At 37.7% G+C, this 24,777-nt stretch overlaps 1 protein-coding gene across 1 annotated transcript; it reads right to left on the bottom strand.

Moving 5' to 3' along the window:
- Positions 1-1,537: 1,537 nt before the first annotated feature.
- LOC139129507 (uncharacterized) lies at positions 1,538-23,889 on the bottom strand. The gene is made up of 7 exons (XM_070695144.1): positions 23,510-23,889; positions 17,517-18,793; positions 17,128-17,217; positions 16,554-16,940; positions 13,580-13,830; positions 5,569-5,982; positions 1,538-4,417 (listed from the first exon to the last, which is right to left on the bottom strand). Exons 1-5 carry the CDS (start codon positions 23,803-23,805, stop codon positions 13,700-13,702), a joined length of 2,181 nt encoding a protein of 726 aa, XP_070551245.1. The 5' UTR covers positions 23,806-23,889; the 3' UTR covers positions 1,538-4,417; positions 5,569-5,982; positions 13,580-13,699.
- Between the last annotated feature and the right edge of the window lie 888 nt (positions 23,890-24,777).

The following is a 24,777-nucleotide window of genomic DNA, read 5'->3' as shown; positions in this document are numbered from 1 at the left end:
TAAATCAAAGCATGTACAGGGTCATTTATGGAGGTATTTACTGTTCACTTTCATTGTATTTGAAGATAATTTTGAACTTTTTAGGCCACAGAGCCATCCTGTAAAATCACGAATCCCATTGTTCTTCACCTATTATAAAGTGTTTTCTTTAACAGAACCGCTGACCTGTCCGTATGCGTCTATATACTGATAACTTTACATTTGACTTTCGCAAAGTCTGTTGATGGGTTAAGCAATAAAACTGCCCTTGTAAATATCTGGGGTTCATCTTCATAGCATAGCGGTGGATCAATAAAAGTATCTTTTGAAGAAACCATAAAGTACCATCCACACCATGACACTGTACTTGAAACTGTAACAATAGTCTTTGATCATCAAAAAAGGGGTGTTTGGATTAGATGGTGATTTATGTCTAATTTCATTTACAATGCACAAAGTAGCCCTGACATTTACACCTGTAGCCTGTAAAGAATGCAAGAAGCAATGGCATGGGACTCGAGAAAGGAGCAGACAGGGTGAGTATATCGATGTTAGAAAATGTCTGAAATATGTAATCTTGTGAACGACTTTGAAATTCACATTTTGGGTTTATTTCTCAAGAGGAATTTTTATTTGAGGTGTTCAGGGCCTATGTCAAAGTAGATGAATATCATTTACGCAATTTCAATATTGACGTTCAACTTTCCACATTTGCGTAAAATTCATACGTAATCGACAACTGTGATAAGATTACAACAATTTAGGAAGAATAAAGGTTTCTCCCTTAGTACCGTAACGTTTGCTATCGAGTTGTCATTTTGTCATGTGGAATGCAAATATTTCGACTGTGAACATTGAAGTCGCTTGACTATGAGGCGCAGTTTCTTAACCCGTAGACGGCCTATGACAGAAAGTAAACCGTTTGATAAAAACAGGCGCCTGATCAAACCAAAGAAGTCATGAGAGCTTTATTATTTTTGTTGAAATGAAAAGGAACTTTCCTAACCAACCTACCAATTAACAAACAACAAACAGACAACCATCAATCCAAACAAACAAACAAACAAACATACTTACAAACATACACACATACATACATACATACATATATACATACATACATACAAATAAACAGAAATTATCACAAACATTCAAACCAACAAACACAAAACAAATAACAAAAACAAAAACAAAAGAGAAGTGTATAAATATAATAGAGAAAATCATATTGAATAGGAATTGAACTTATTTACTGAACAACACATGCAACACATTCACGATGCAACGTCAGTATCATTACTCACCAAAACGAGTAGAGTGAATGCGTTTTGACGGTTTAGATATGGAATATCAAATTTGGATATAGTGGGACTATTGTTATGAGATAAAATTATGATGATCAAGCTAAGCGTTGATGTCTCCTTTCATCTATAGGCTTTGGCATATTATATAGTAAAAATCAGTATCGGTGCAGAGATATAGAAAAGTTGGGTTACATCGACTTTATTATAGCATACAAACAAGCACAAAATAGTAATAAAACACCTACATCCGTCGATAAGATTAACATTCTTTAGTTTTATTTTTTTTGAACATTCAACACTCAAAAGGAAGCAGAGTGAAGTATCTGCGACTGAAAAGTTAACATAGAGATTTGAAATGATGCGTAAAATAATCACAAAGGATTACATATAACTGTGTCATTAAAAACGTTTATCCACATTTACTAAATTTTTCAAGGGAACACAATCACACTATTTCTGTACATATAGTATTAATGTCTTCTATTGCTAAAATCTCTTTGTATTATTACTCTCTCGACTTTCCAGTCCTCAGGGTCACTGCCCCTCCATGATCGGATTTAATCCGTTCTGTATGTACCTGTCGGCCACTGTCATAGTCTGTCAGTCCATAAAACGGAAGTATTCTTTGATGACAGACTTAAAGTTCCCCTAAATTTTACACAATATCTACTAATTACCAAGAATGAAAAAAAAAACGATAACATCGATAAGGTCCACAGTCCGGGAGACCTCCCTGACTTTTAAATCTGCCACCTGCAAAGTAGACTTTATATAAAGCTCCATAAGCTGTGTCTTTTGACTACGTTTTCAGTACTTTGTTTTGTGGTTTCCCCATACTTTCTGCATTGAATCCCTAAACTGTAATTTAATGCCAAGTATTTAGCACATCAAGACAAACTTTATAAGTATCTACATTGTTATTGTTGAAAATTGTATTCAAGTCCAGACTAGAATTCATTATTAAACAATAAACAATGATTATTACACATTAACAAGCTGTGTTGACTAAATTAATACTTAAAATTTCAGCATGACAAACGGATTAAGCTTAGGGTTAGGCACGGTAGTTGATATACGCAAGAAGTATACTGAAAAACTTGCCACAAGTTACAGCTTATGTCCCTTTAAAGATAAATTTATTGCGACATTGATATTATTGATGTCTATTGACTCGAGGATGTTTATTCGATATAAGTTACCGTGGTTTGCTTTGAAGCATTACGCGAAGTAGACATATTGTCTAAATTGAGGTGTTGCCAACACTGTCAGGTGTAATTATCAGCTGAGCAGTAATTCCAGTCGACCACAGGGAAATCAACTCTGCCAAAGTTGAAACGTTGTCTTGCAGCAGGTCAGATGTAGTCAAAATAGCAACACCTGAAAGCAAGTGATATGACTTGGACAGTGCTTGGACATATGTGGTGGTGTTGTTTAGATTACGTCTGACCGTCTGCTAGACAATGTTTCAACTTTTGCAGAGTTGATTTCTTTTATGATCGACTCACGTTACCGCTGAGCTGTTAATTGCACCCTACAGTGTTGGCAACACCTCGGTTTAGACAATATGTCTAGTTCGTCTAATGCCAATACTTCAAAGCAAACCACTGTAACATATGTGAGATGGTGTTGAATAACCACATAGGTATGTTTTCGCACTCACATCTCTGTGAGAAATCGTCAATTTTTCTGATACGTTTTTGCCAACACGATGCAACGGGCTGTCTGTGTAACGAACGATGTGAAATCTGCTGCCGGATTCAGCATCAAAAACACGAATATGAGAAATGTGTTTATTTTTAACATCAGCACCAACAATCCAACTATTTTAGTAAGGAAAATATCTTTGTGTTTGATCCAAAATTGATCGAAAAAACCTAAAACGGGAAATTCTACATCAAGCATTCAACATTTTCAGCCAATCCGTAGCATTGTGTTGTGTAAAATCATCTTGAAACTGTAATTTTTCAAAAGAAATACACCTGCAGTCTTGACATGTTATATTGTCATGTCTGCTTCTATGTATCTTTCTGTACACTCATGCACACATGTGAAAGTCAAAAATTATTCTGACAAATATTTCACAAAATATTGCAACAGAATGCTTTCAGAAAATATATAATTGACAGTATTTTACGGAACAGTGTATTAAAACAGTCCATAGAAGCGATACGTTGTTTCTTCCAAAATTACTATTAAATATGCAAATCACTGGAACGACAGCAAAAACTACACATTTACAGCCTGCCAGTTGCAATGAGTTGTGTAAAATTTGTCAAAACATTTGTAGATTTACACTAGAGATATCACTGCAGAGTTGACATGATGTGGTGTCATGTCTGCTTATATGTACAGTAGTTTAACACAGCTATACTGTGTTACAACTAATCTGCAGGGATTGTCATTACACAGTGCAATGTAACGGGGTCTCTCTAACTGACCTTGACCAATATAGCTGAGAATTTCTCCATCACAATTGAAGTGAACCACTCTATCCCCATAGTAATCACAAACATATATGCCATCTTGTTGGTGATCAAAACACAAACCATAGGGGCCCTCTAAGTGTCCGTTGCCAATGGTTCTTATATTTTGCATCTGGTGATTCATAACATAAACACATTTCCTGCCATAATCTGATACAAAAATACATTTCTTATTCACAATCAGATCCCAGGGCTGACTGACTTGTCCTTTTGCAGTTTTTGAAATGTGTTTACCAGATTCCTTATATTTTCTCACATATCCATTGCTGTCACCAATAAATATAAAACCATCATGACTCAAGCAGATACCTCTTGGTTTAATTCCTTCTTTGCGTCCAAAACAGTTTAAAATCTTGCTTTGTCCAGAACTCACCACAACTTGGCCATTCCCTCTATCACTTATAAAGTATTTGTCGTTGTCTTCATCCACTGTGACATTCCATGGCTTAAATGACTTTGGGAATGCATGGAATTGTAAGATGAGATCACAGCAGAGTTTGATTGGATCAATAACCTGAACTCTATGTTTCAATACATCACATATAATCCATTGACCGTTGTTCTTGATGTATATTCCCTCGGCCAAATCAAATTGTCCTGGCATTGATCCTGACCCAAACACTTTCAAGACACTCCCCTTGACCGGATAGCCTTAGGGAACAAAAACATAAACAAAAGTCACAGGTCAAATTGCAAACTACTATTTCTATGAAAATCAAGTATTTCCTGATCTCACAAATTTTGACTGAATGCAAACTTCTCTGGTTTACACAAACACACGGAACATTTAAAGAAACATCATTTCTACTTGTTAATATAATTCACGTTACCATGGCAACATATTTGCATTTTATTGATGGAAATGAGATTTTCAGTTCATAAGGTAAGTCATTGTATTGCTGATTAACTCATGTTTTACAAATAGAGTTGTCAGGTTGTAAATTGTTTTGTTGTGTTTTGATTTCAATCACTTATACATACAATGACTCTGTTTTTCAATTGTTTTGATGTGTTTTAATATCAATCACAGATACATGTTGCTGTTAATGTCATGTTTCCATTGCAACAGATATAGCTTGTTTAGAGATGGAAAATTGTCAATGGTTTGCCTGAAAGACTCCCATCTATTATAATTTGATACTTTTGGGTGAAGCACTATATCCGCCACATCTTGCCTCTTTAGATGCGAATAACATGGTGACCCTCTTGTAAATGTATGATCCTTCAAAAATGCTTGCGTGATAAATTGCGACCAATCCTTTCAAAATGCAAGCCCTCCCGTCTGTAATTTGTGTTCCTAAAGTACTTGGCAATTAAACCAATTGTGATGTACATTAGCTGATATTGGCTCAGTTATTCCTAGGGAGAATACTGCAGTGATTAGGGGAGGGTCAGGTTTTAGAAAGTCGGACAAAGGGAGGGTCGATTTTAGAGAAGAGGTTAGGAGGTTAGGAGGAGGCTCACATTTTACAGTACAGATGGGCACGGAATTCCCAGCGGCCCACCCCCATGATTACTGAAGGCTCATTTAGAGACTTCTCTTTTACAATTCTATTATAAAGTTGTTGACCACCATCGACTAAGTTATCATTATCAATGATTACACGGAGAAGCAGCCACAGAATGCATTGCAGAACAGCACATGCAGGAAAAATACAAAATGTAACGGAACTGGCGTTCCTTACTGCGTTTTCAGCGCATGCAAACATTCAATTGTTCTCGGTTTTAGATGTATAATAATAATGATAATAACCGACATGATACACCAACGAGTAAATTGACAATACAAACATCAAACCAACCTTTCTCAACTTTTCTCACATCCAGGTACACTTCTTTCGCTTCTTCAGGGATTCCTGCTTCACGGACAATATCATCTGAATACGCTGATAAATTCTCAAGTTTCATTACCATTTCAGGAAGGTCGATCTCCACGTCTCGGCCCCCCGACTTCACACCTACAAACTCGCTGAAAATAGTATTTAATTTAAGTTGCTCTTCTCTGTCTCCCTCAACTATCAACGATTGTAAATTTATCCTTCTTCGACCCCTGTCTCTATTCTGTGATCTTATCAACCTACTACTTATTGTAAGTTTGTTGACCTTTTCCTCCAGGCCTTCATTCTTCTCCTGTATCTCTCCATCTGAAAGTAGATGAATCTGTCTGAAGGCAGAGTCAACTGGCAGTAGTTTGAACTGAGAACACATCACAGGATCTGCAAATAAACAAAAGTTTGTCGGATTGTGAGAAAAATTGAATTTTAAATAGTTTACTTCACAAACTATTTAGAAGTTTTTACCCTTGCATGTTTTAACACACATTGTGAAAATTTGTGATGAATCACAGGGCTAAAAGGGGTAATCAGAAATAGTGAAAGTTCCTGTAGTTTATGATATTAATAAAGTCATCGGAATCCTGATTGATGTTCAGAATCTATGCATATTTAGGGCCGTTGTGGTAAAGCACACAATGTTTCCTTATAAGTTTTATGCATTTTGCAATCTTTACAAAGAAATTACATTTTTTGTCTTTTCTCTCATTTGTATGGCAGGGACATAACATTATACTACGCTATACTCTCTATCTCATTACGACCCAAACACATAAACGAGAAAAAGGCATAAGGAAAAGGAATATCTGTCTGAAGATCACAAGGTACTATTACTTTGAACTTAGAGTATTTTTTTTGTTTATAATTCTCTACTTTTGGGTCGAGCACATTAGTTTCCCGACATTATATATATATATATATATATATATATATATATATATATATATATATATATATATATATATATATATATATCATACCAGCGGTAGTGTCCAGACGTCCTTCAAGTCGGACGGAGTGGCCTGCTCACTATGGCTCATCAAACGCAAGTCGAACTGGACGAAGACATTCGCGAAATCTTTCGCTTAGCTGAAGAACTCGGCGTGACGGAAACCAATGGGTTTTTTTTACTGAGGAGGAGCGAATACAACCGGCTCCGACTGTCACCACAGCTCAGCTTCCGACCGCGACCCAAAGTTCGCGATACGTCGATTTTTCGGAAATCGACAAACAACATCTCGTCGAGGAACAACGTAAGAAAAACACCGTAAGAGCTACGAGTTGTGCTGTCAACCAGTTTTCAAAATGGATGGCAGCAATGCGACAAACTGAGACAAGACCCTTACACGAAATTCCTCCGGTCGAACTTTACGGCTATCTCGGCAGTTTTTTTGCAGGTGTTCGGCAAAAAGACGGCGCGGAATATGAACCTGACACCTTGACATCATATCAGAGGGGAATCGACCGCTACCTCAGTGAGAACGGATACGCGTATTCCATCTGTCGCGATCTGCAATTTCGACATTCGCATGAAACACTCAAGGCGAAACGTTCTCAGTTAAAATCGCAAGGTAAGGGAAATAAACCAATCGCTGCTGAAGAGCTCTCCGAACGTGAAGAAGATACTCTGTACGAGAAAGGCGTCATCGGCACGCACAGCCCAGAAGCGTTGTTCTTTCTCGTTTGGTTGAACAACCAATTTTAAGCACTTCGGCTTCCGGGGATGTCAAGAAAGTCGGCAGATGTTATGGGGTGACGTTGCCTTAAAGAAGACCGTCGACAACATCGAGTATTTAGAGTTCAATGAACGGGAAAACAAAACAAGATCGTCCGGCAAAGTTAACGAACACTGCGGGCGTATCGCGTTCCACCGAAAGCCTTCGCGGTTCCCGATGACCCCACTCGATTGTCCCGTATTTGCATACAAACAGTATGCACTCCATCGGCCTCCATCACATCTCGGTAGCGATGCAGATATTTATCTCGCGATAAATTACAAGCCGGAAACCAATCTCTGGTACAAGCGTCAGCCGATGGGTGCAAATAAACTGGACACCATCCTCAGCACAATGTGTAACAAGGCGGGCATAGCCGGTAAAAAACAAATCATAGCATTCGGCGTTCTACCATCCGGCGTTTACACGACAGCGGCATTCCACCAACGAAACTGATGCAACTTTCAGGCCATAGAAACGTCCAGAGCATAAATCATTACGCTGTCAATTCTATGGACGATCAACATCGTATGTCCGAGATTTTATCGCGGTCGCGGGGTTCTCGCATAATGCCTTCTGCTTCGGCTGGAGCACCACCACCACCAAGCCGAGTACATGCATCAGAGCAACAGTGACATTGTGTTATCGGTCTCAGACAACGTCCGCGCCCCGGGGGGGTAACTCCCATAGATGGCTATACGGGGAGGGTCCGCGCGAAAGGGGTCGTTTTTTGCGCTGTTTGGTATCAGAAAGGGTATACTTTTCACGAGGTGTTGGTATGAGAAAGGGTCCGATTTTAAACACAAACTGACATTTGTTAAAACATAGGGCCAAAGTCCCTAAAGCTACTATAGACATGGATACAAAATTAAGTATTTCCTGACTGTATGAAATTATCTCACTAAGGTCATCCTAGGGACACGTAAACCAAATATTAAGCTGCCTGACCTGCGGTTTGAAAAAACAAGCGACTCAACAGTTGACAGAGCTCTGCTGTGTTATGTAGAGAATAACCTTTTATGACACATGTATTGATGAAGAAGGTGGATATCTTTGATAGCTCATTTCAGGATGGCCTGACCAAAATGGAAAAAAATTCCGTAAAAATACAGATTTGCATATTTCATCAGACTATATTAGTCTATAATAGCAAATAAACGAGAGTTATTTACATTCTAATTAAAGTAAACAAGACTTGCTTAAATCAAGATTTACGTCATAATAAAACAGCATATCTGTCAGGTTATAAAGAATCTTGAGCTGGTTATAATCTTTTAATATGAGTATTTTCATCCTATTAACCAAGCACATTTTAACTTTCAAATTAACATTGTAAGTAAGTTCTGTTGAATAAGTTGAGACTGTATGTACTCAGAGAAAGCACACTGAAGAGACAAATGTTTGTAACTTAAGAAGTTCAAGGTCATCAAAAGCATTATAAGGAATCATGTTACACTTTCATTGCACTGTTTACACAGATTGCATAATTGCTATAAATAGCACGAGGAATCTTACAGCCCAGCTTTACCATAAAAACCCTATCACTTTGACCACTCTTTTAATTGACCACTCTATTTTTTCCTCAAAAAGTAATCTTATTTTATCCTTACCAAGTCAACCGTAAATGGAAATTAGAACTTTCTCTATCTCTATTTATTTGACCACCCTATCATGACAAACTATTATGAGCAATTTCTTTTAGATAACATAAATGGTGGTTCAGAATATATCAAAGTTGGGATTCAGGAAAGTTGCCTTTACATGTTTTAATCCTCCAAGATGGTAAGCATTTCACTATGAACTGTCAAAAAAAGTTGAACTTTCTGATAATTCCACACTAAAATTATTTTGGCTTTGATGATTTCCTAATTAATTCAATTATTTAAAATCATATTAATTATTTTTTTCTGGGTGAATTGATAGGGTTTATACAGTACAAGAATGACATACAATGTAAGTCAAATTTTGACCAAAATGACAAAAAAATTCCTTAAAAATACACATTTGCATATTTCATCACAATTTGAACAAATCTAAGTTGGGTTATCTGCCCAGCGGTTATGAAGAAGAAGATTTTTTACCAAAAACACCTTTTTTGGCATTAATTTGCCTATTTTCAACAATATCAAAAAATTAAAAAAAATAGTTTCTCAAAATCATATTTTTCATCTACACAACAAATATCAAATCAGTAAGTACTGCGGTTCTCAAGATATTTGAGTGGACGGACGCCTCACAAACGGACATACATACATACATACATACATACATACATACATACATACATACATACATACATACATACATACATACATACATACATACATACATACATACATACATACAGACTGACGACGGACGCCGGACGGATACCCATCCCAATAGCTTCTATAGACTATAGTCTATAGTAGCTAAAAATCATGCTGTCAACACTGGAAACCCATGTATCTACATCCCAGATCTACCATCAATATTTCCGATCTGTCGGTTTGACTGTTGGTACCCCTGGTACGCAAGGCGAGTGAGTCGTATCTGTATACGTATGGTATTGTATGGTATCAGATAGGGCGCCGTAAAATAAATTCTTTGTTTGCCGTCCGCGTGCGGGTAGGTTTTTGGACGAAATATGAAAAACAAACACAGATCGTATGCTCGAAAATACGACGCGTTGTGTCCTTCCTTTGTTGGCAATGACGCAGCAACTTACTCAAATGTCTCAAAAACGCAAATGTCGTACGATCGTTTCGATACAAATCAGATTACCTATCGTAAAGGGTTACATCAACCGCTGTACGTAAAGTGTACATGTGCACCTCCTGTTGTAGTGGACTGCAGTATACCGTAACTGAAGATCGATCGACCGTTTCACAAGTTTATTTCTCCCTCAAAGTTTCCAAATCGGCGGAAGTGCGCTGTATTGGCTTGGTCTCCATACAAGACGGATCGAAAACAATTCTTGACTGGTTTAGCTTCGAATAAGGAATGGAACTGAATTTCCATCAGCTTCTGCGCGATCCGCGATTGATCACGAGGGGGCAAGCAGCCCGGTGGTGGGGCAAGCAGTTACCGCCGGTGAAATGTTCGTTCTTGAATGCTCCAAATAGTTCGTACGCAGTATAAGTTGCTTTCACTTTGAACACTGTTTTGTGCTAAAAACGATGTGGTCATTTTATAAGTCCGGATTAGAATTCAGTTTTCAAAAATAGCAATGGCCATTCGGCATCGCTGTCTTGACAAACAGAATATACAGCATTTTAGTATGCAATAGCGCTGATCACTTAACGTCATTTTTCTTTCATTAATGTGCAAAAATGTGTCCGCATTTTCGGCAAGAACAATGAAATCAAAACCTGCTAGCGTCATAATGCATACAGAAAATCACACTAATTCATATGAATTTATGGCTCAGACTACAATGTGCAACAACGACCGCGCATGCAGTAACACAATTTGTCCGATTTTCAGGAAGCGGTGTTCGAAGTTGCGCGCGCAGCTATATATAGTTACAAACCTGACACCGATCAGCGCTATTAGAATTCGGGTAAAAGACTAGTTGATACACAAAATTCAGAATAAATAGCCTTTAAAGTTACAGCTAATGGAGCATTTAACTCAACAGAAACAGTGCTCAGGACTTGTATTTATTTGACACTTAAAAGGAGGATTTGTACTCGAGGCTGTTATGATTTGCTCAGCTACCCACTCTTCTTACTGCAAAAATTCTAATTGTATGCACAGTCCCTCTATCCACTATGGATAGAGGGACTGTGTTGTATGGAAGAGACAGTAGTTTCACCTTTTACAAAGATGTTTAGCATTTGTTTTCTGAGTGACATCTATACTTTCAGGTTTTGCAAGAACACCTTTTTGTTGTAAGCTTACCCCAACATTTCGAAATAGTGTTTCGTTGGTACTATATAGACTTTACTTCTCGGTAGACAAGCTTGACAGGTGCCGTCCAAGCTACGCTTCTCCAATTGTCTAAATGCCCTGGACTACTCTTTGGTCGTTGTGTCCTCCTGCCCTGTCTGTTGTGTTTTTCTCTCTTGTCCTTTCCCGTATTATTTTAGAATGGGATTTTAAACTAAGTTTAAAGCTTGGTTTTGATCATGATAGATATAAATTAAAGATAAAAATATACGTCCAATCGTAAACATCAATACAGGTCTCGATCTTAAATTTACGTGTTATAATTAATATACAAATGTCACTTAGACACGTTGCAAAATTGAACCCATTACGTGAAATTCTTAGGTTCCTTCATTAGGTGTTAATTCAAATATATTTTGTTTTCTTCAAAACTTTGTAAACATCCTCGTATACGTAAGTTGCAGTTGTCGCAAATATGCTTTTTATTCATATCTGAGATCTTGTTATTTTAATTAATAGTTTTACTGGCACCTATGACCACCCAGTGCATAAATCTCCGTCAGAGACAATCTGTAGATCTTCGTAACACAACCAGTTGATTACTATCACACTGTACATGTTGTACATTATGTACTGGTATAGTGTTTATTGCCATTGTTTATCATGGAATTTTTGTTCAGACTCAGAGTCACCTAACTCTAAGTATGCTTGTTGTATTTACACAAGTATAACCTTTGTTTCCACGCATTGTTTTCAGCGTGCTAATGAAGAGCATAAGAAACACTGCATTGTAAATGTAACAGATGATTTTTTCATACTTGTGACCCATAAACCGATGGGAAAGTTAGAGTTTATGCGATTGATCTGTTGTGTTTTTTTTTTTTCTGTGTTTGTTTTTTTTGCTGGCTGGCTGGTAGGTTTTTCAAAAATCCAAGGACGGCAAACAAAGAATTTTATTTACACGGCCTAGCTGTGGAAACGCAGCTATCTGTTGGCGGGGTAGCGTGAGTTGTTATGCGGGTCAAAGGTCAACCCCGCCACTCACATAGCAACTCACGCTACCCCGCCAAGAGATAGCTGCGTTTCCACAACTAGGTATCAGAAAGGGTAGGTTTTTTTGCTCAAAACTGGTATCACAACAGTTTGGGTTTCCATGTTCGTGCGGAGCCCCCCCCCCCGTACTATTAGCCATTGAGTTACCCCCCCCCCCCCCCGGGGTCCGCTCAGAAGGCGTCGCTTCGACATCAACTCCATCCCCGGCCGTCGCCACAAATATCAACAACGTCGTGTCTGCTAGTGAAAACTCTCCTAAAACAGCAAACGGTGGGGTTTTGGAGGCGCGACCCTAAACAACTGCAAACTAAACGTTGCAATCAACATCGGTGCATAAGGATATCCAGCAAGAAAACGCCAAACAGTTGCTGTCATTTATGACAGTAGCAACGACAGCAGTCAAAGTCAGCCCAGCTTAAATTTCAGTTTGCTTCAAAAACAGTCCTTTTCAGGACTAGCAATCCATACCATAAACGGCCCTTTTCAGGGCCACCAAATCCTCAAGAAAGAGAACTACCGCTACGTTTATTTGTCCCCGTAATTTTTATTTTTGATCTTCATTTGCTATGGGCACGTACGTACGGGACCCACAGCGCGAGACAATGATTGACATATTTGTCCTGAAAGTATCATGCCCACGTGACTGATCTCGATATTGTGATTGGTAGTAACGACGCAAAAAGTATCAAACTTCCAAATCAATGGGATTTATGAATGAAAATGCTCATAGTTTATTTGCATATCTCGTTGGCGACGGACTTATCACATATACAAAACAAAGTAGTTCCATTGCAGAAAATTAGCGACCGCTTGGTCAGTTTAGCAAGCTAATAAAATAATAATGTCGCCCATTTTTTAACGAAAAGTAAGAAGACTGTTCATGTGATAAATATATAATCCCATGGTATTTTTCTCTGTTTGACGTCATCGTATACTCGTGTTTTTCGCGGAGCCGCACAACTTCTCGCCTTCGGCTCGAAGTTGCACGGCTCCGCGAAAAACACTCGTATACGATGACGTCAAACAGAGAAAAATACCATGGGATTATATATAAATATACAAATTACTTCAAGTACAAAGTAATGAAATCTGTTACTTAAGTTTCATGCATCCTGCAATCCTCAGATACTTTTATCTGATGATTGAAGGATGCATGAAACTTAAGTAATAGATTTCATTACATTGTACCTGAAGTTACTTGTTTATTTATAATGCTCTGCTAAGCATCGAGCAAGAGGACATCTCTATACTTCGATATATATATATATATATATATATATATATATATATATATATATATATATATATATATATTATATATATAAATTCTGAATTCGCCATACCTTCTGGCTCTCTTTGCATTTCAAACATCTTAGATTCTTGTAGGGATTGTTCATGCTCTATCCGTCTCTTCTCCTCCTTTTCTTTCAAAAGCTGATCAAGCATATTTATCTGGCTCTCAGTCACCTGATCACCCTGACTTTCAAATTCTTCAGGAGTTCTCTGGCTCTGTTCACCCTTTTGAACGTACTTTCAGTCGTGCCTGATTCTTTGGATGGAATTGAAGCAGAATCTGTTTGCTGCATAGGTAACCCTACATTCAAAGAATAGAAATGATACACAACCTTGTGAATGCATTATTAAAGTGAAACAGGAATTGCAGAATGTTGAATACCATCTGAATAACGTTGACCTAAGAAACAGTTGAACCGATGAACACAGAGTTGTCATTATTCTCATTGGCAGGGAATAATTATTAGCAATACATACACTCACATACTTGTCAAACCATATTATTTCATTGTCTATTTCAATGTTTGAGAAGTTAACTTTGCTCACAGTAAGAAAGTCGATATTCAAGTTTAACTGTATCTTGCACTTGATAAAAAAGTGACAATGTCAAAGTCCCATTCAGTGACGTTCGGCTACCGCTTAAAATGCTTATGCTATTTAGTAACTTAGTCAGATATGTAGGCAAGAATAATGCCATTTCAAAGTCTACATTCTGAATATATATATATATATATATATATATATATATATATATATACAAAATGTATACAATGTGCCCTCCTGGGTATCACCATAATGGCTTTATGGCAATCTCTGAACTTGGGCACAGAGAGTACGGTATATATATATATATATATATATATATATATATATATATATATATATATATATATATATATATATATATATATATATATATAATATATATATATATATATTTACATGTAAAAACGTAAGTATGTATGTATGTATGTATGTGTTTGTGTATCTATCTATCTATCTATGAATGTATGTGTATATATATATATATATATATATATATATATATATATATATATATATATATATATATTATATATATATATATATATATATATATATATATATATATATTTATCACATGAACTGGCCCGTATCTCCACCTGTGTGACGTACACCAGCACAGATAAGAAATCCATATTACCCCTGTTGTACGTCATCAACCGGAACTTTTTTCCTGCAATGGTACCGTTCGATCGTGCACGTCGCGACACAGACCGATTTGCCGTGATCGATGCCGTGCTCTCATAGCATTTTGACAAAAGGTGACCGATATATCCAGATATGGAAACATAGAAGGCATGCCCACGAAATTTCGAGTCGCTAAAGCTTTAGCTATTCCCAAGAATCGAATGAGGATACCGTCGATCGTTTTAATGGCTCAGTAACGTCACGGCTCCAGTCGTAAGGCTCAATGTGGACGTCGTCGTACCTGGCGATCGATCGCCAAGCAGGACGTACCTGCCCTGGCAATCCCGGTTGGGCGATAAACCCGAAAGATACACCTCAACGAAAGTTCAACTTAATAAATGAGTACCGTATAATCTTCGGGAAAGCGACATAGAAGGCACAAGCATAAAGTCATTCGACGAACAACGATAAATTTCCTTCATCACACAAATTATTCCGTTGTTTCTCGATCGGAATCAAACCTGCAGCGTATGGCTGTATAGTAGTGAAGACATAAGCTGTCGACCTGCAGTGCAGCGTTGTAGAATCCGATGCATTTCGAAAGTTGACTCTGACAACAGTCACAACAGAACAGAGTTCCCGTCAAGTAACAAAATTGGGATGTACCTACGGGCGATATATGTGTCACAGCAAACATCAAAGTCCGTAATACGAAAACATTGACGACCGAGATGGCCACCGGCGGATACCGGTGACGGCAGTGGCCACTACAAGCGTATAAGCTTACACTCTGTGTGTCATTGATGTGAATCTTGCGGGCTCGCAAAGGTCGTAACATGTGATATTTTAAAAGCCACGGCATCTCTGAGAATGATAACTACTGATTCTATCGTGTCATTGCATGAACTTCAAAATATGATTGTATATATTCTAAAAAACTCAAAGTACTATTGTTATCCGTCGCTAGCGCGGTGAAAGCTATGTCCGCCGATGGCCTCGGCATCGGTCCAGCGCGAGACAATGATTGACAGGCGCACGTGACCGAATCCGTATGTCTGATTGGTTGAGATACCATTCGGTGTAACAAAATTAGGCTTAATCGGATTTATGAATGAAAGTATACCTGTAAACATTTGCAAATCTCCTGGGTGACGGGCCGCTTTACTCATTAAATAAAACTAATCCGCGTAAATAAAACACAAAATCGCGATAAAAATCATGCACTTTGTTACATTAATTTTGATCCATCCACATCAAAGAAAAATAAGAAGACTGTTCATGTGATAAATATATAATCCCATGGAATTTTTCTCTGTTTGACGTCATCGTATACTCGTGTTTTTCGCGGAGCCGTACAACTTCGAGCCGAACACTCGTATACGATGACGTCAAACAGAGAAAAATACCATGGGATTATATATAAATATATATATATATATATATATATATATATATATATATATATATATATATATATATATATATATATATATATATATTGAATATATATATTGAATAACCTTACATTATTATACTCCTGCGTCTCTAACCTGACGTACAATTTCTACCATGTGCACTGCGCAGCGTGGGTTGAAATTTCATTCTGTGCGCTTACCAGACGCGCTCAACGCGTTCCCAGTCTGCTCGCGATCGCTCAGCACAGTGCGCTACGGGCATCGAAAAAACGCCTAAATTTCGACATTTTGTTGTACGCTTCTGTATTGTCCGAGACGCGACAGTACCTCCGCTGCACGATGTACTCAGACATAAATTCCGGTATTTTGGGAATAACATTACATTATCAGTACCATGAGAGCCACAGATAACAAGACCTGAATTGATTACTCGATTTACCGTATTTTTCGATCAGCTCCGTTCTACACAAGAAATATTCCTCGTAGTCAATGGTTGTATCAATTGCCAAGTGAAATGCTCCAATTCTGTCCAAGAGTTCCTCAGACAGAAATGTGTCTTCCATCATATCTTGTAATCTTCCCTTCTCATATTCTGATCGTAGAAAGTCAAGTGCATCTAATGACTGACAAGACATTGTATAGGAAATACTTCCTTGACTAACGTCCCTCACTTCCATCTCGTCATGTTGCCCATCAAGTGTCTGACGAATTTCTTCAGTCTTCTCCTTGACTTCATCACTTTCATAGAAATCCCTCTCGACTTCCTCAACTGTTCTTCCATTCTCTGGAACGACTTCACTCACTCTGACCTTCACCTTCATGTCACCTACAAAGGTGACAAAGAAAGGAAACTAGTAACTCGTGAATGCACAGAAAAAGCTAAACACGTTGGTTCTTTGGTTTCTGAAACCGCTGAAACCAAAGCTTCCTGAATAGCAATATCCTGCATTAATATTTGCAGCATAAACACCGAAAGAAATGCCATTAGTCAGAACGATGGAGATGACACATACCTTGATTACGTTTCTGAATTTTCCTTGTTCTGGACATTTTGTGAAGCCCTGTCTGTGTTCTCTTTATTGGCTTTATTACATGTAGGACAACTGATGAATCAATAAATATAAATAAGTAGATAATAAATGAATAAATTATGTTATTAATTAGTTAATGTATTAATGGTGCGTTTCCTCCAAACAACCTAGGAGCGAGAATAAGGTATTTCATTATTTATTGTTCTTCTTCATCACATTTTCTACAAAACAAGAATTATCATCGACATGTAAAGTGAAAACAAGGTGATAGGAAATGAAAAGGAATCGAATTAATTAAAATGAGAGGTAGTTTAGAGCACACTTTAAATGTTTTCAATCATTAAAACAAAATCCAATATTACATGTAATACCTTGTCTTTTCAAGGTAGAATGCTTCTCTTTCTTTAAGGTGATTTCATATTGATTCTCTGCGTCATCCTTCACCACTCTGAAGAAATCGTCGTTAATGTTATCCAGCTCCGGCTTCACATTACTCTTTATTTTGGTTCTGATTTCATCGGCCCTTTTCAGGGTAGTTTGGTATTTACACAGAAATTCACTGATACGGTCCTGCAACATATCAGTATCACTCATATCAACGACAAGTTTTTCTTCATATTCAGGCAGATGCACCTCGATCAGTTCATGGCTTTGAGATCCCTCAGGAATAATGATAGGAACAGCAGCACACATGGCTGCTAGTGTCAGATTGACATAATGTTCGGAAAAGTCATGAAGGAGGACAAGATTTGATTGTCCAAGTTCCTTGTACAAGTGTTCAGCTGATGGCATTCGGCCAAGGACAACATTTAATTTTGGATGTGGATCCATACGTTCTAGAAGAGTGGATTCACAGAGCTTTGGTACTCCAAGAATTTTCCATTTTAAAGGCGATTTCTTGTTTTTGTGAAAGGACTCTGCCACAGAGTTCATGGCCTTCATGATCGGACTGTCACTTTTCAAAGAAGCTAGTTCATGTTCTTGAAACAAAGATAGAATTTGAAATTTTCCACGTATGTTAACAGGTTTGGGGGATGTGGTATTGAAGTACTTTTCATCTATCATCGGTGATAGCCTGGAATGTTTGATGTCAGGATATTTGTGATATATCTTTTCGTACTCTTCGAAAATGCTGCCTCCACTTGAAAAAACGCAGCTCGAATCTTGGCCTTCTTTACATAAGCACTCTCTGCGAAACTCGAGTTCTCCATCATCACAATTGGCAATGACAGGGGTAATAAAGTCACTGTCGTACAGATTTATCAAGTAAAATGCTGCCCTCTTGAAGACATCTCTTTCAATTTCGAAAGCGGCCTCGGAGGTTATCATTCCGAATCCGAAGACAAATCGGACATTGGTCAACTCTTTCAAATTCGGAAAGTAATCTTTGTGATGATACAGCCAGTCAGGGTCGGGCGTTTCATCCCTGTTCTTGAATTTAGGAACCGGTGAGGGCGCTATGAGCTCAACTCCATATTCTCTCGCCTCTTTTATTTCTTCTTCAGTTGCTGTCAGGGTAGTGCAGTAAACAGATATTCCGTACTTACGAAGTAGACGGACTAATGAATGAACTGCATCGCTTACACCTCCCTGGATTGGACCTCCCCAATTATAGCTCACTATCAAGGCCTTGTTTCCCATATGCTTCCTATGAAGGTCAAAAAAAGTAAAAGAAAGGGAACATTAATTCACCTTTAGCCAATTGAAATTACAGATGTTGTGAGAATTACTTGGGGATTCAAATGATTCATTAATGTGTGATAAATGTCAAACCTACATGTAAGAGTTTAAGAAATTTTGAGAATTAGGCTTTATAACCTAAAATAAATCGTCATTTTCGCTCACATGTTCAAACACTGAAGCTAATAGCCGATGTCAGTCTGTCTGTCTATCTGTCTGTCCCTCTATATCTGTCTATCGTCTGTCCGTCAGTGGGTGTATCTGTCTGTCTTATAACAAAATCTCTAGATTGACTTATTAGATTCTAATTAATCTCGATACATTGATTTGTTTTGCATTGGCAAAAACTGAGATGATTTCAGTGGATGTGACTTGCATATTTTAAGAAAATTTGCATAATTAATTATTTAAGAAATAATGAATATACATCAAGAATGACTGCAAAACAATTCGATGGCCCAGTGCAAGAGGGCGCATATCTCCCATGCTTTATCACAAGGGATACACCCCTTTTACACTGGGCCATCGAATCGATGTATTTAAGATATTGTAACCGTCTTGGGCCCCTGCTTTTATCACCGTCAACGGTCGCAAAAAATTATCAGCAATGGCTGCACAATGGTAGCGTTTTGGCCCCGCAAACTCTGACGTATAGACTTATGGATCTTGGTCACAAGAGAGGCCTCCAATCTGTCCAAGCCGTTGATGTGTTAGCCCTGAGGCGTCCTGCTGGCCTACCTGTGATGGTGCCGGGCGCCAAGAATGAAGTTTAGGGACACAAAAATGATAGCAAGGTAGTTTGGTCAAACTCAACGTCTTTATTTGACCAGAACGCAACGTGATCAGCCCAATCACATGAAGGCGCGTACCTTTTTATGTTGCTAAGCAACTACAGATTTCAGACAAAATGTATCAAAGTGTCTAAAAGCAATGTCCAAGCACAGCAATGGGGGCGCTATTCAATGTCCGTGAACAGCTCTGTCACATCATTGATCACATTAGGATATATTAGCAGTTAAAGCCCCAATAGCTGCTAATTTTATGCATTATTTTTATGATTTTTTTAATGATTTTGATTTTAAGTTGGTTTGTGTAAATGTGCCAACTGAAGGATGTGTATAGAAGTATCACTGCTCGCTGATTTGGCTCATGCCTACATGTTTTAACAAGCTTAACAATAAACGGGTGCCGCACCCATAAAATGGCGCCCTCACGGGAAAATACAAAAACAGTATTTCCTGCACATACACATGGTGATCATACCAGAAACAAGTATGATGCCATTTACTTGAATGCACAACACAGGATGGCCAACATTTTGTTGTTGTAATTTTTATTTTCTCTGTTATATGATGAGTTTTTGAAAATGGCGGGAAATCTAAAATGACGTTAAAACCTTTAAATTTACATGCCACTTTGACACTCATAGCAGCGTTATACACTATTTCAATCTTTAATGGGCCTTATTAAAAGAAAAATCTTGGAACACTAAGGATATTATGAGATTGGTTTCTTAAACATTTACAGCTATTGGGGCTTTAAATATATTGATAGGTAACATCAGGGTAAGTGATAAGTTGCACGTTTGATGAACTTTCATAATTACGGATATATATCTTGATTTACAATGTCAAAGTTAACGAAACTTGCTATGTATATTGTAAACATTATGATACTATATTACTGAAAGCTGTTTAGCCTTTAAAAGTCAGCCAATTACAAATTTACCTAACTAGGGATATATATAATATATATATATATATATATATATATATATTTAAATCTACATGACCATAGTTGACGTAACTTGTTATGTATATTACAGATACTATGATATGTTATGTTATCACTGAAATTTGTTTACCATTTTAAGATCAGCTGAATACTAATTTTTCTATCTAACAAACCTTCCGATTTAAGGATATACATCTGAATTTACTTGATCAATGTTGACGATACTTGTTATGTACTGTGAAGATACTATGTTATAATATCATTGAAAGTTATTTTAGAATTTTTGCTTTATCTATTTACCTGTTTGCAAATTTGATAACCTTTCCTAATAAGAACAAAACATCTGAATCAACTTGATAAAAGGCGATGAGACTTCCTAAGTACATCGAAGATACTATAATAAAAATTAATTTACAAGGAATCTGCTAAACTTCTATTGAAGAAACAGAGGTACAATCTTTGATCATATGGTGGCCGAGCATTCTCATGCACTGCGTCTCGATTGTGCAATAATTACCATCCAACTTTCGCACTGTCTCGCAAAGCACGCTTCCAGGCCTTAAATTCAGTGTGTCGTAAACACAACTTTTTCGTAGCAAAGAAGAGTGTTTCTTCAGTATTAATTGGTATTATATTTTATACATGCATTTCGGCACACTTTGGAGCTACCACGCAAAGATGAAACTCTCGTCAGTCATTCCACGAAGGTTTTTTTACCGCCATGGTCATTCTAGTTCTGCATTTCCGGTTCATACGCTTGCTCTCTCCATTGCGATTGTTTACATATTTTTCTGCAGGACTGACCGTAAAATTTTGCAGCAATAAATTTCAGATCAGAAAGCATGACTACACCTGCCATACATTAAATACACATGAACAACAAACTATGCACAAATCGAACTTGAATTAGCCTATAAAATGGTACACAAATTCACTGACACACGCTAGCTGTTATGACGACACACGCATTATACATGAACGGCAAGATGTCAATTAAAGCGTTACTTAAAATCACGATGTCTCCAAAGTCTCGCAAAGCCTCCACAATCAAAACATACTATTACATCTGCCTATACTACTGATAACTAATAAAATAAACACACATAAATGCAACAAATCATTATAACTCGCGACACAGAGATCAAACTGGTTTTGCTCTCATGAATCAAAACATCCTATTTTGTACTATCGCTGGAACGCGTGTTAATAGTTTTCTCTTACTAACTAACTGAAAAATCATGCGAGTAATCCGAAAACGTGATACGCCATTACACTAATTGTAGTTGGATGAGCATTTCACTTTTTACAGTTTTTCTGATTATCAATGTACGTCTTGCGAAGAAACGGGACACAAACTCGACTGGACAGGACTGACGTGACACACGACTGGACTGTTTACATGCATACGCTATGGGGTCGCTGATGTTCTCTTTGCGGTCACACAATCTTTGTATTTCATGGACAATAAATGACAAGTCTTTCGTTAACTTTGTATATACATTAAGTCACTGAGATAGAAACAAATCTGCATAGTTCAACACAAAAGACGGAAAGCTTCAGTAAAGATGACGATTAGGCGGGACATTGGAATGTACTGTGAAAGGTTTGAAGCTATGCTATGATGCAGTTCATTCGGGATCGCGCCAGTTTCTGTATCGGATTTGAGTGTGACTCTAGATCGCCAGAGTTGCGCTTCAGCGTGGCAAAATTTAAACTTCAATGTATTTTCATTGTTTATTAATACCATGTAATCCTATTAAGAAGGAATGCAATGTTTCTTTGTCGCATCTAGGAATAAATCATTCTCTAGGATAACGGAATCCGACTTCAATCAGAACGACAACTTTATGCTGAAAATAAGTTCAATAATGTTTTTTTATTGGGAACTTCTGGATGTCGAGCAGCGGCTATCGCCCAGCTGATAATTATGCAAAAATCAATTCACGCGTTCTAATCATTCCAAACCAGATAGCTCGTCGCTTCGCCACAGTTCTTTTGTTCTTTTTGCGGCAGTTTCTCATCCTCTTTCTCGACTGTCTATGGGTAGCAGGAGGATCTTTGTGCTCAGCACATTTTTTGACATTTTAGTAACTCCATGACAGCTAAATTTGCTCTTGTTTCCTTGCTCGCACTCTAAAAGTCATCGTAAGTTCTCACTAATACAACCGTTGTCATTGATTAGACACTAATTGTGAGAAATAGAGAGATGACGTGATACTTGATTATTGCATTAATGTGATCTTCAGTCATCAAAAAAACAGTATTTTCATAGGACAGCATTACAGAACAGGTTGAGTAAAGAACTGATTGCTGCCCTATTAGGAATAACAGCTGTATAATTTGCTTTGAGTGAACAAGTTTAAGACTCCTCATGGTGCTTTGAAATTTTCAAATCACCCCTTTGTACATGTATTTTTTTCAGTTCTCTTTCTCTTCGCAGCGCCCTGCCTCTAATATTGCTTGTTTCCGTTTTTCCTGTGAGAAAATATTTGACAAAATCTTTCCTGAAAGTGATAACCATATGAACAAAAACAGCAACAAAAATAACTGTAATAATAATGTTATTATTATTGTTTTTGTTTTTGTTGTTATCCTCATCATGAATAATGATTACTATAGATACTGATTATTATGGTATATCATTAGATTCCTCTGCTATTTCTTGAAAGTTATATTAAGAAAGGTGGATCAAGTATGCGCGCAAGATTTGGAACGAAAAATCCAAGATGATAAAAAAGACCGTGAAGGAGAATTTGATCTTGAGTGAGCTTGTGAAGGAGCTCCAATGTACCTGTAAGCAGAACACGTACCCGTCGATGACCATAGTACTGCATAATGAGTACAAGCTACATTTAAATAATCTCTGGCAGCCACGGTGTATCAGACAAAATGAGCTAAACCCTGAGCTAAAGTTTATTCACCTAAGTATGCATAACACCAATGCACTTACTTTGGCTTCTTGTCTTTCTTTCCAACCTTCTTTGGATTTCTCCAAGGGGTTCTTGCACTTGAAGAAGTGGCGACAGCCTCACCTCCCTCGTTGGTATCTGGCTTGGGTTCATTTTCCTTGTCGTCTGGCAGGTGACCCGTGGCAAATGCAGACGGACCCATGGCGCGAACACTCGCAATGGCGGCGTCGGTTTCAGCAGCAATGCGCTGACGATCACGGTCACTGTATTCGTCGCCACCGGCACTGTCCTGACTGCCGGTGCTTCCCCTTCGTCTCTTACGTTGCGTAGTCAACATGATTCTTATGACTTCTAACAGACGTCTAGGGTGCTGCTATACACAGTAATGTCCTTTGCCGTACAGAGGTTGGTGTTTTCGTGACAGCCAATTAAAATATGGTCATTTGCATAATATTTATGATGTCAAACACACAAAGTAATTTTATAACCAGGCACTATCTCATTACTATTCAAGCAAGCTGTCTTCAAAGCACGATGATAGAATTCCCCCTCGGACAAATGTACAAATTTTGCTCAGACAACATAATTAATTGCACGATGCCGCACTGTGTTTGTGTTTTAGGGCAGCTTAGGGACAGAAATTAACCAGCTGTAGACTTGTGGAGAGAGTACAACCAGTCAAGTATGCTAAATCAGTGCGTTCCATTTTGTCCGGTTTGGCTGGCATACTTCCGCAACAAAACTACGGTTCTGAATGTGATCATTGTGACCAATGGCGGATATTTAAGAAATCACACATCAGTTCTAACAGTATGAGGAAGAGAATTTCATAGAGTTTTGTTACGAACAGTTTATGTTTAAACAATTTATACGAACTCGGTACCTTGGGAGGAGGGCGTATTCACAGTCGCCAGTTGACCATCTTTATGATCCTTAAAAAATTCTAATTTATGTTCAGGTTCAACTACAGACTACTCAAACGATAAAAAAGTTGATTACCTGTGTACTGGAGATCAGCAAACAACATTTATCACTATATACGTAGAGTTGGATTATTGCTAATGGCGAAGAATAGCTATGCAGAATTTTTCCGCCGTGAAGACAAAATTTAGAGCGTTTCGACTTCAATACGGTTAAAGTTTGATTAAAAGACACACTGAAATAATGCTTAACTTTGATATAGCCCTTCCTGTTCTGTAGCTGTTAATCATTATTTTTTTAGTTTTTCTTCATGAGATCAAAACTTGACTGTAATGATCCGGCAAATACTCAAAATAGAGAAGTGGATGTTTTACGTACAACTCCACTG

Source organism: Ptychodera flava, chromosome 3, assembly GCF_041260155.1.
Source record: "Ptychodera flava strain L36383 chromosome 3, AS_Pfla_20210202, whole genome shotgun sequence".
Taxonomy (NCBI): domain Eukaryota; kingdom Metazoa; phylum Hemichordata; class Enteropneusta; family Ptychoderidae; genus Ptychodera; species Ptychodera flava.
The sequence above is the reverse complement of the archived record's forward strand: the minus strand, read 5'-3'. Positions and strand labels throughout refer to the sequence as shown.

What these genes read in the sequence shown, in the direction of transcription:
- LOC139129507 (XM_070695144.1), bottom strand. Translation starts at nt 23,805, where the DNA reads ATGTTGACTACGCAACGTAAGAGACGAAGGGGAAGCACCGGCAGTCAG. An exon ending in AAGAAAGACAAGAAGCCAAA is followed by an intron (nt 18,794 to 23,509) that starts GTAAGTGCATTG and finishes TGACCTTCATAG; the next exon opens with GAAGCATATGGGAAACAAGG. An exon ending in TTCTACCTTGAAAAGACAAG is followed by an intron (nt 17,218 to 17,516) that starts GTATTACATGTA and finishes TTGATTCATCAG; the next exon opens with TTGTCCTACATGTAATAAAG.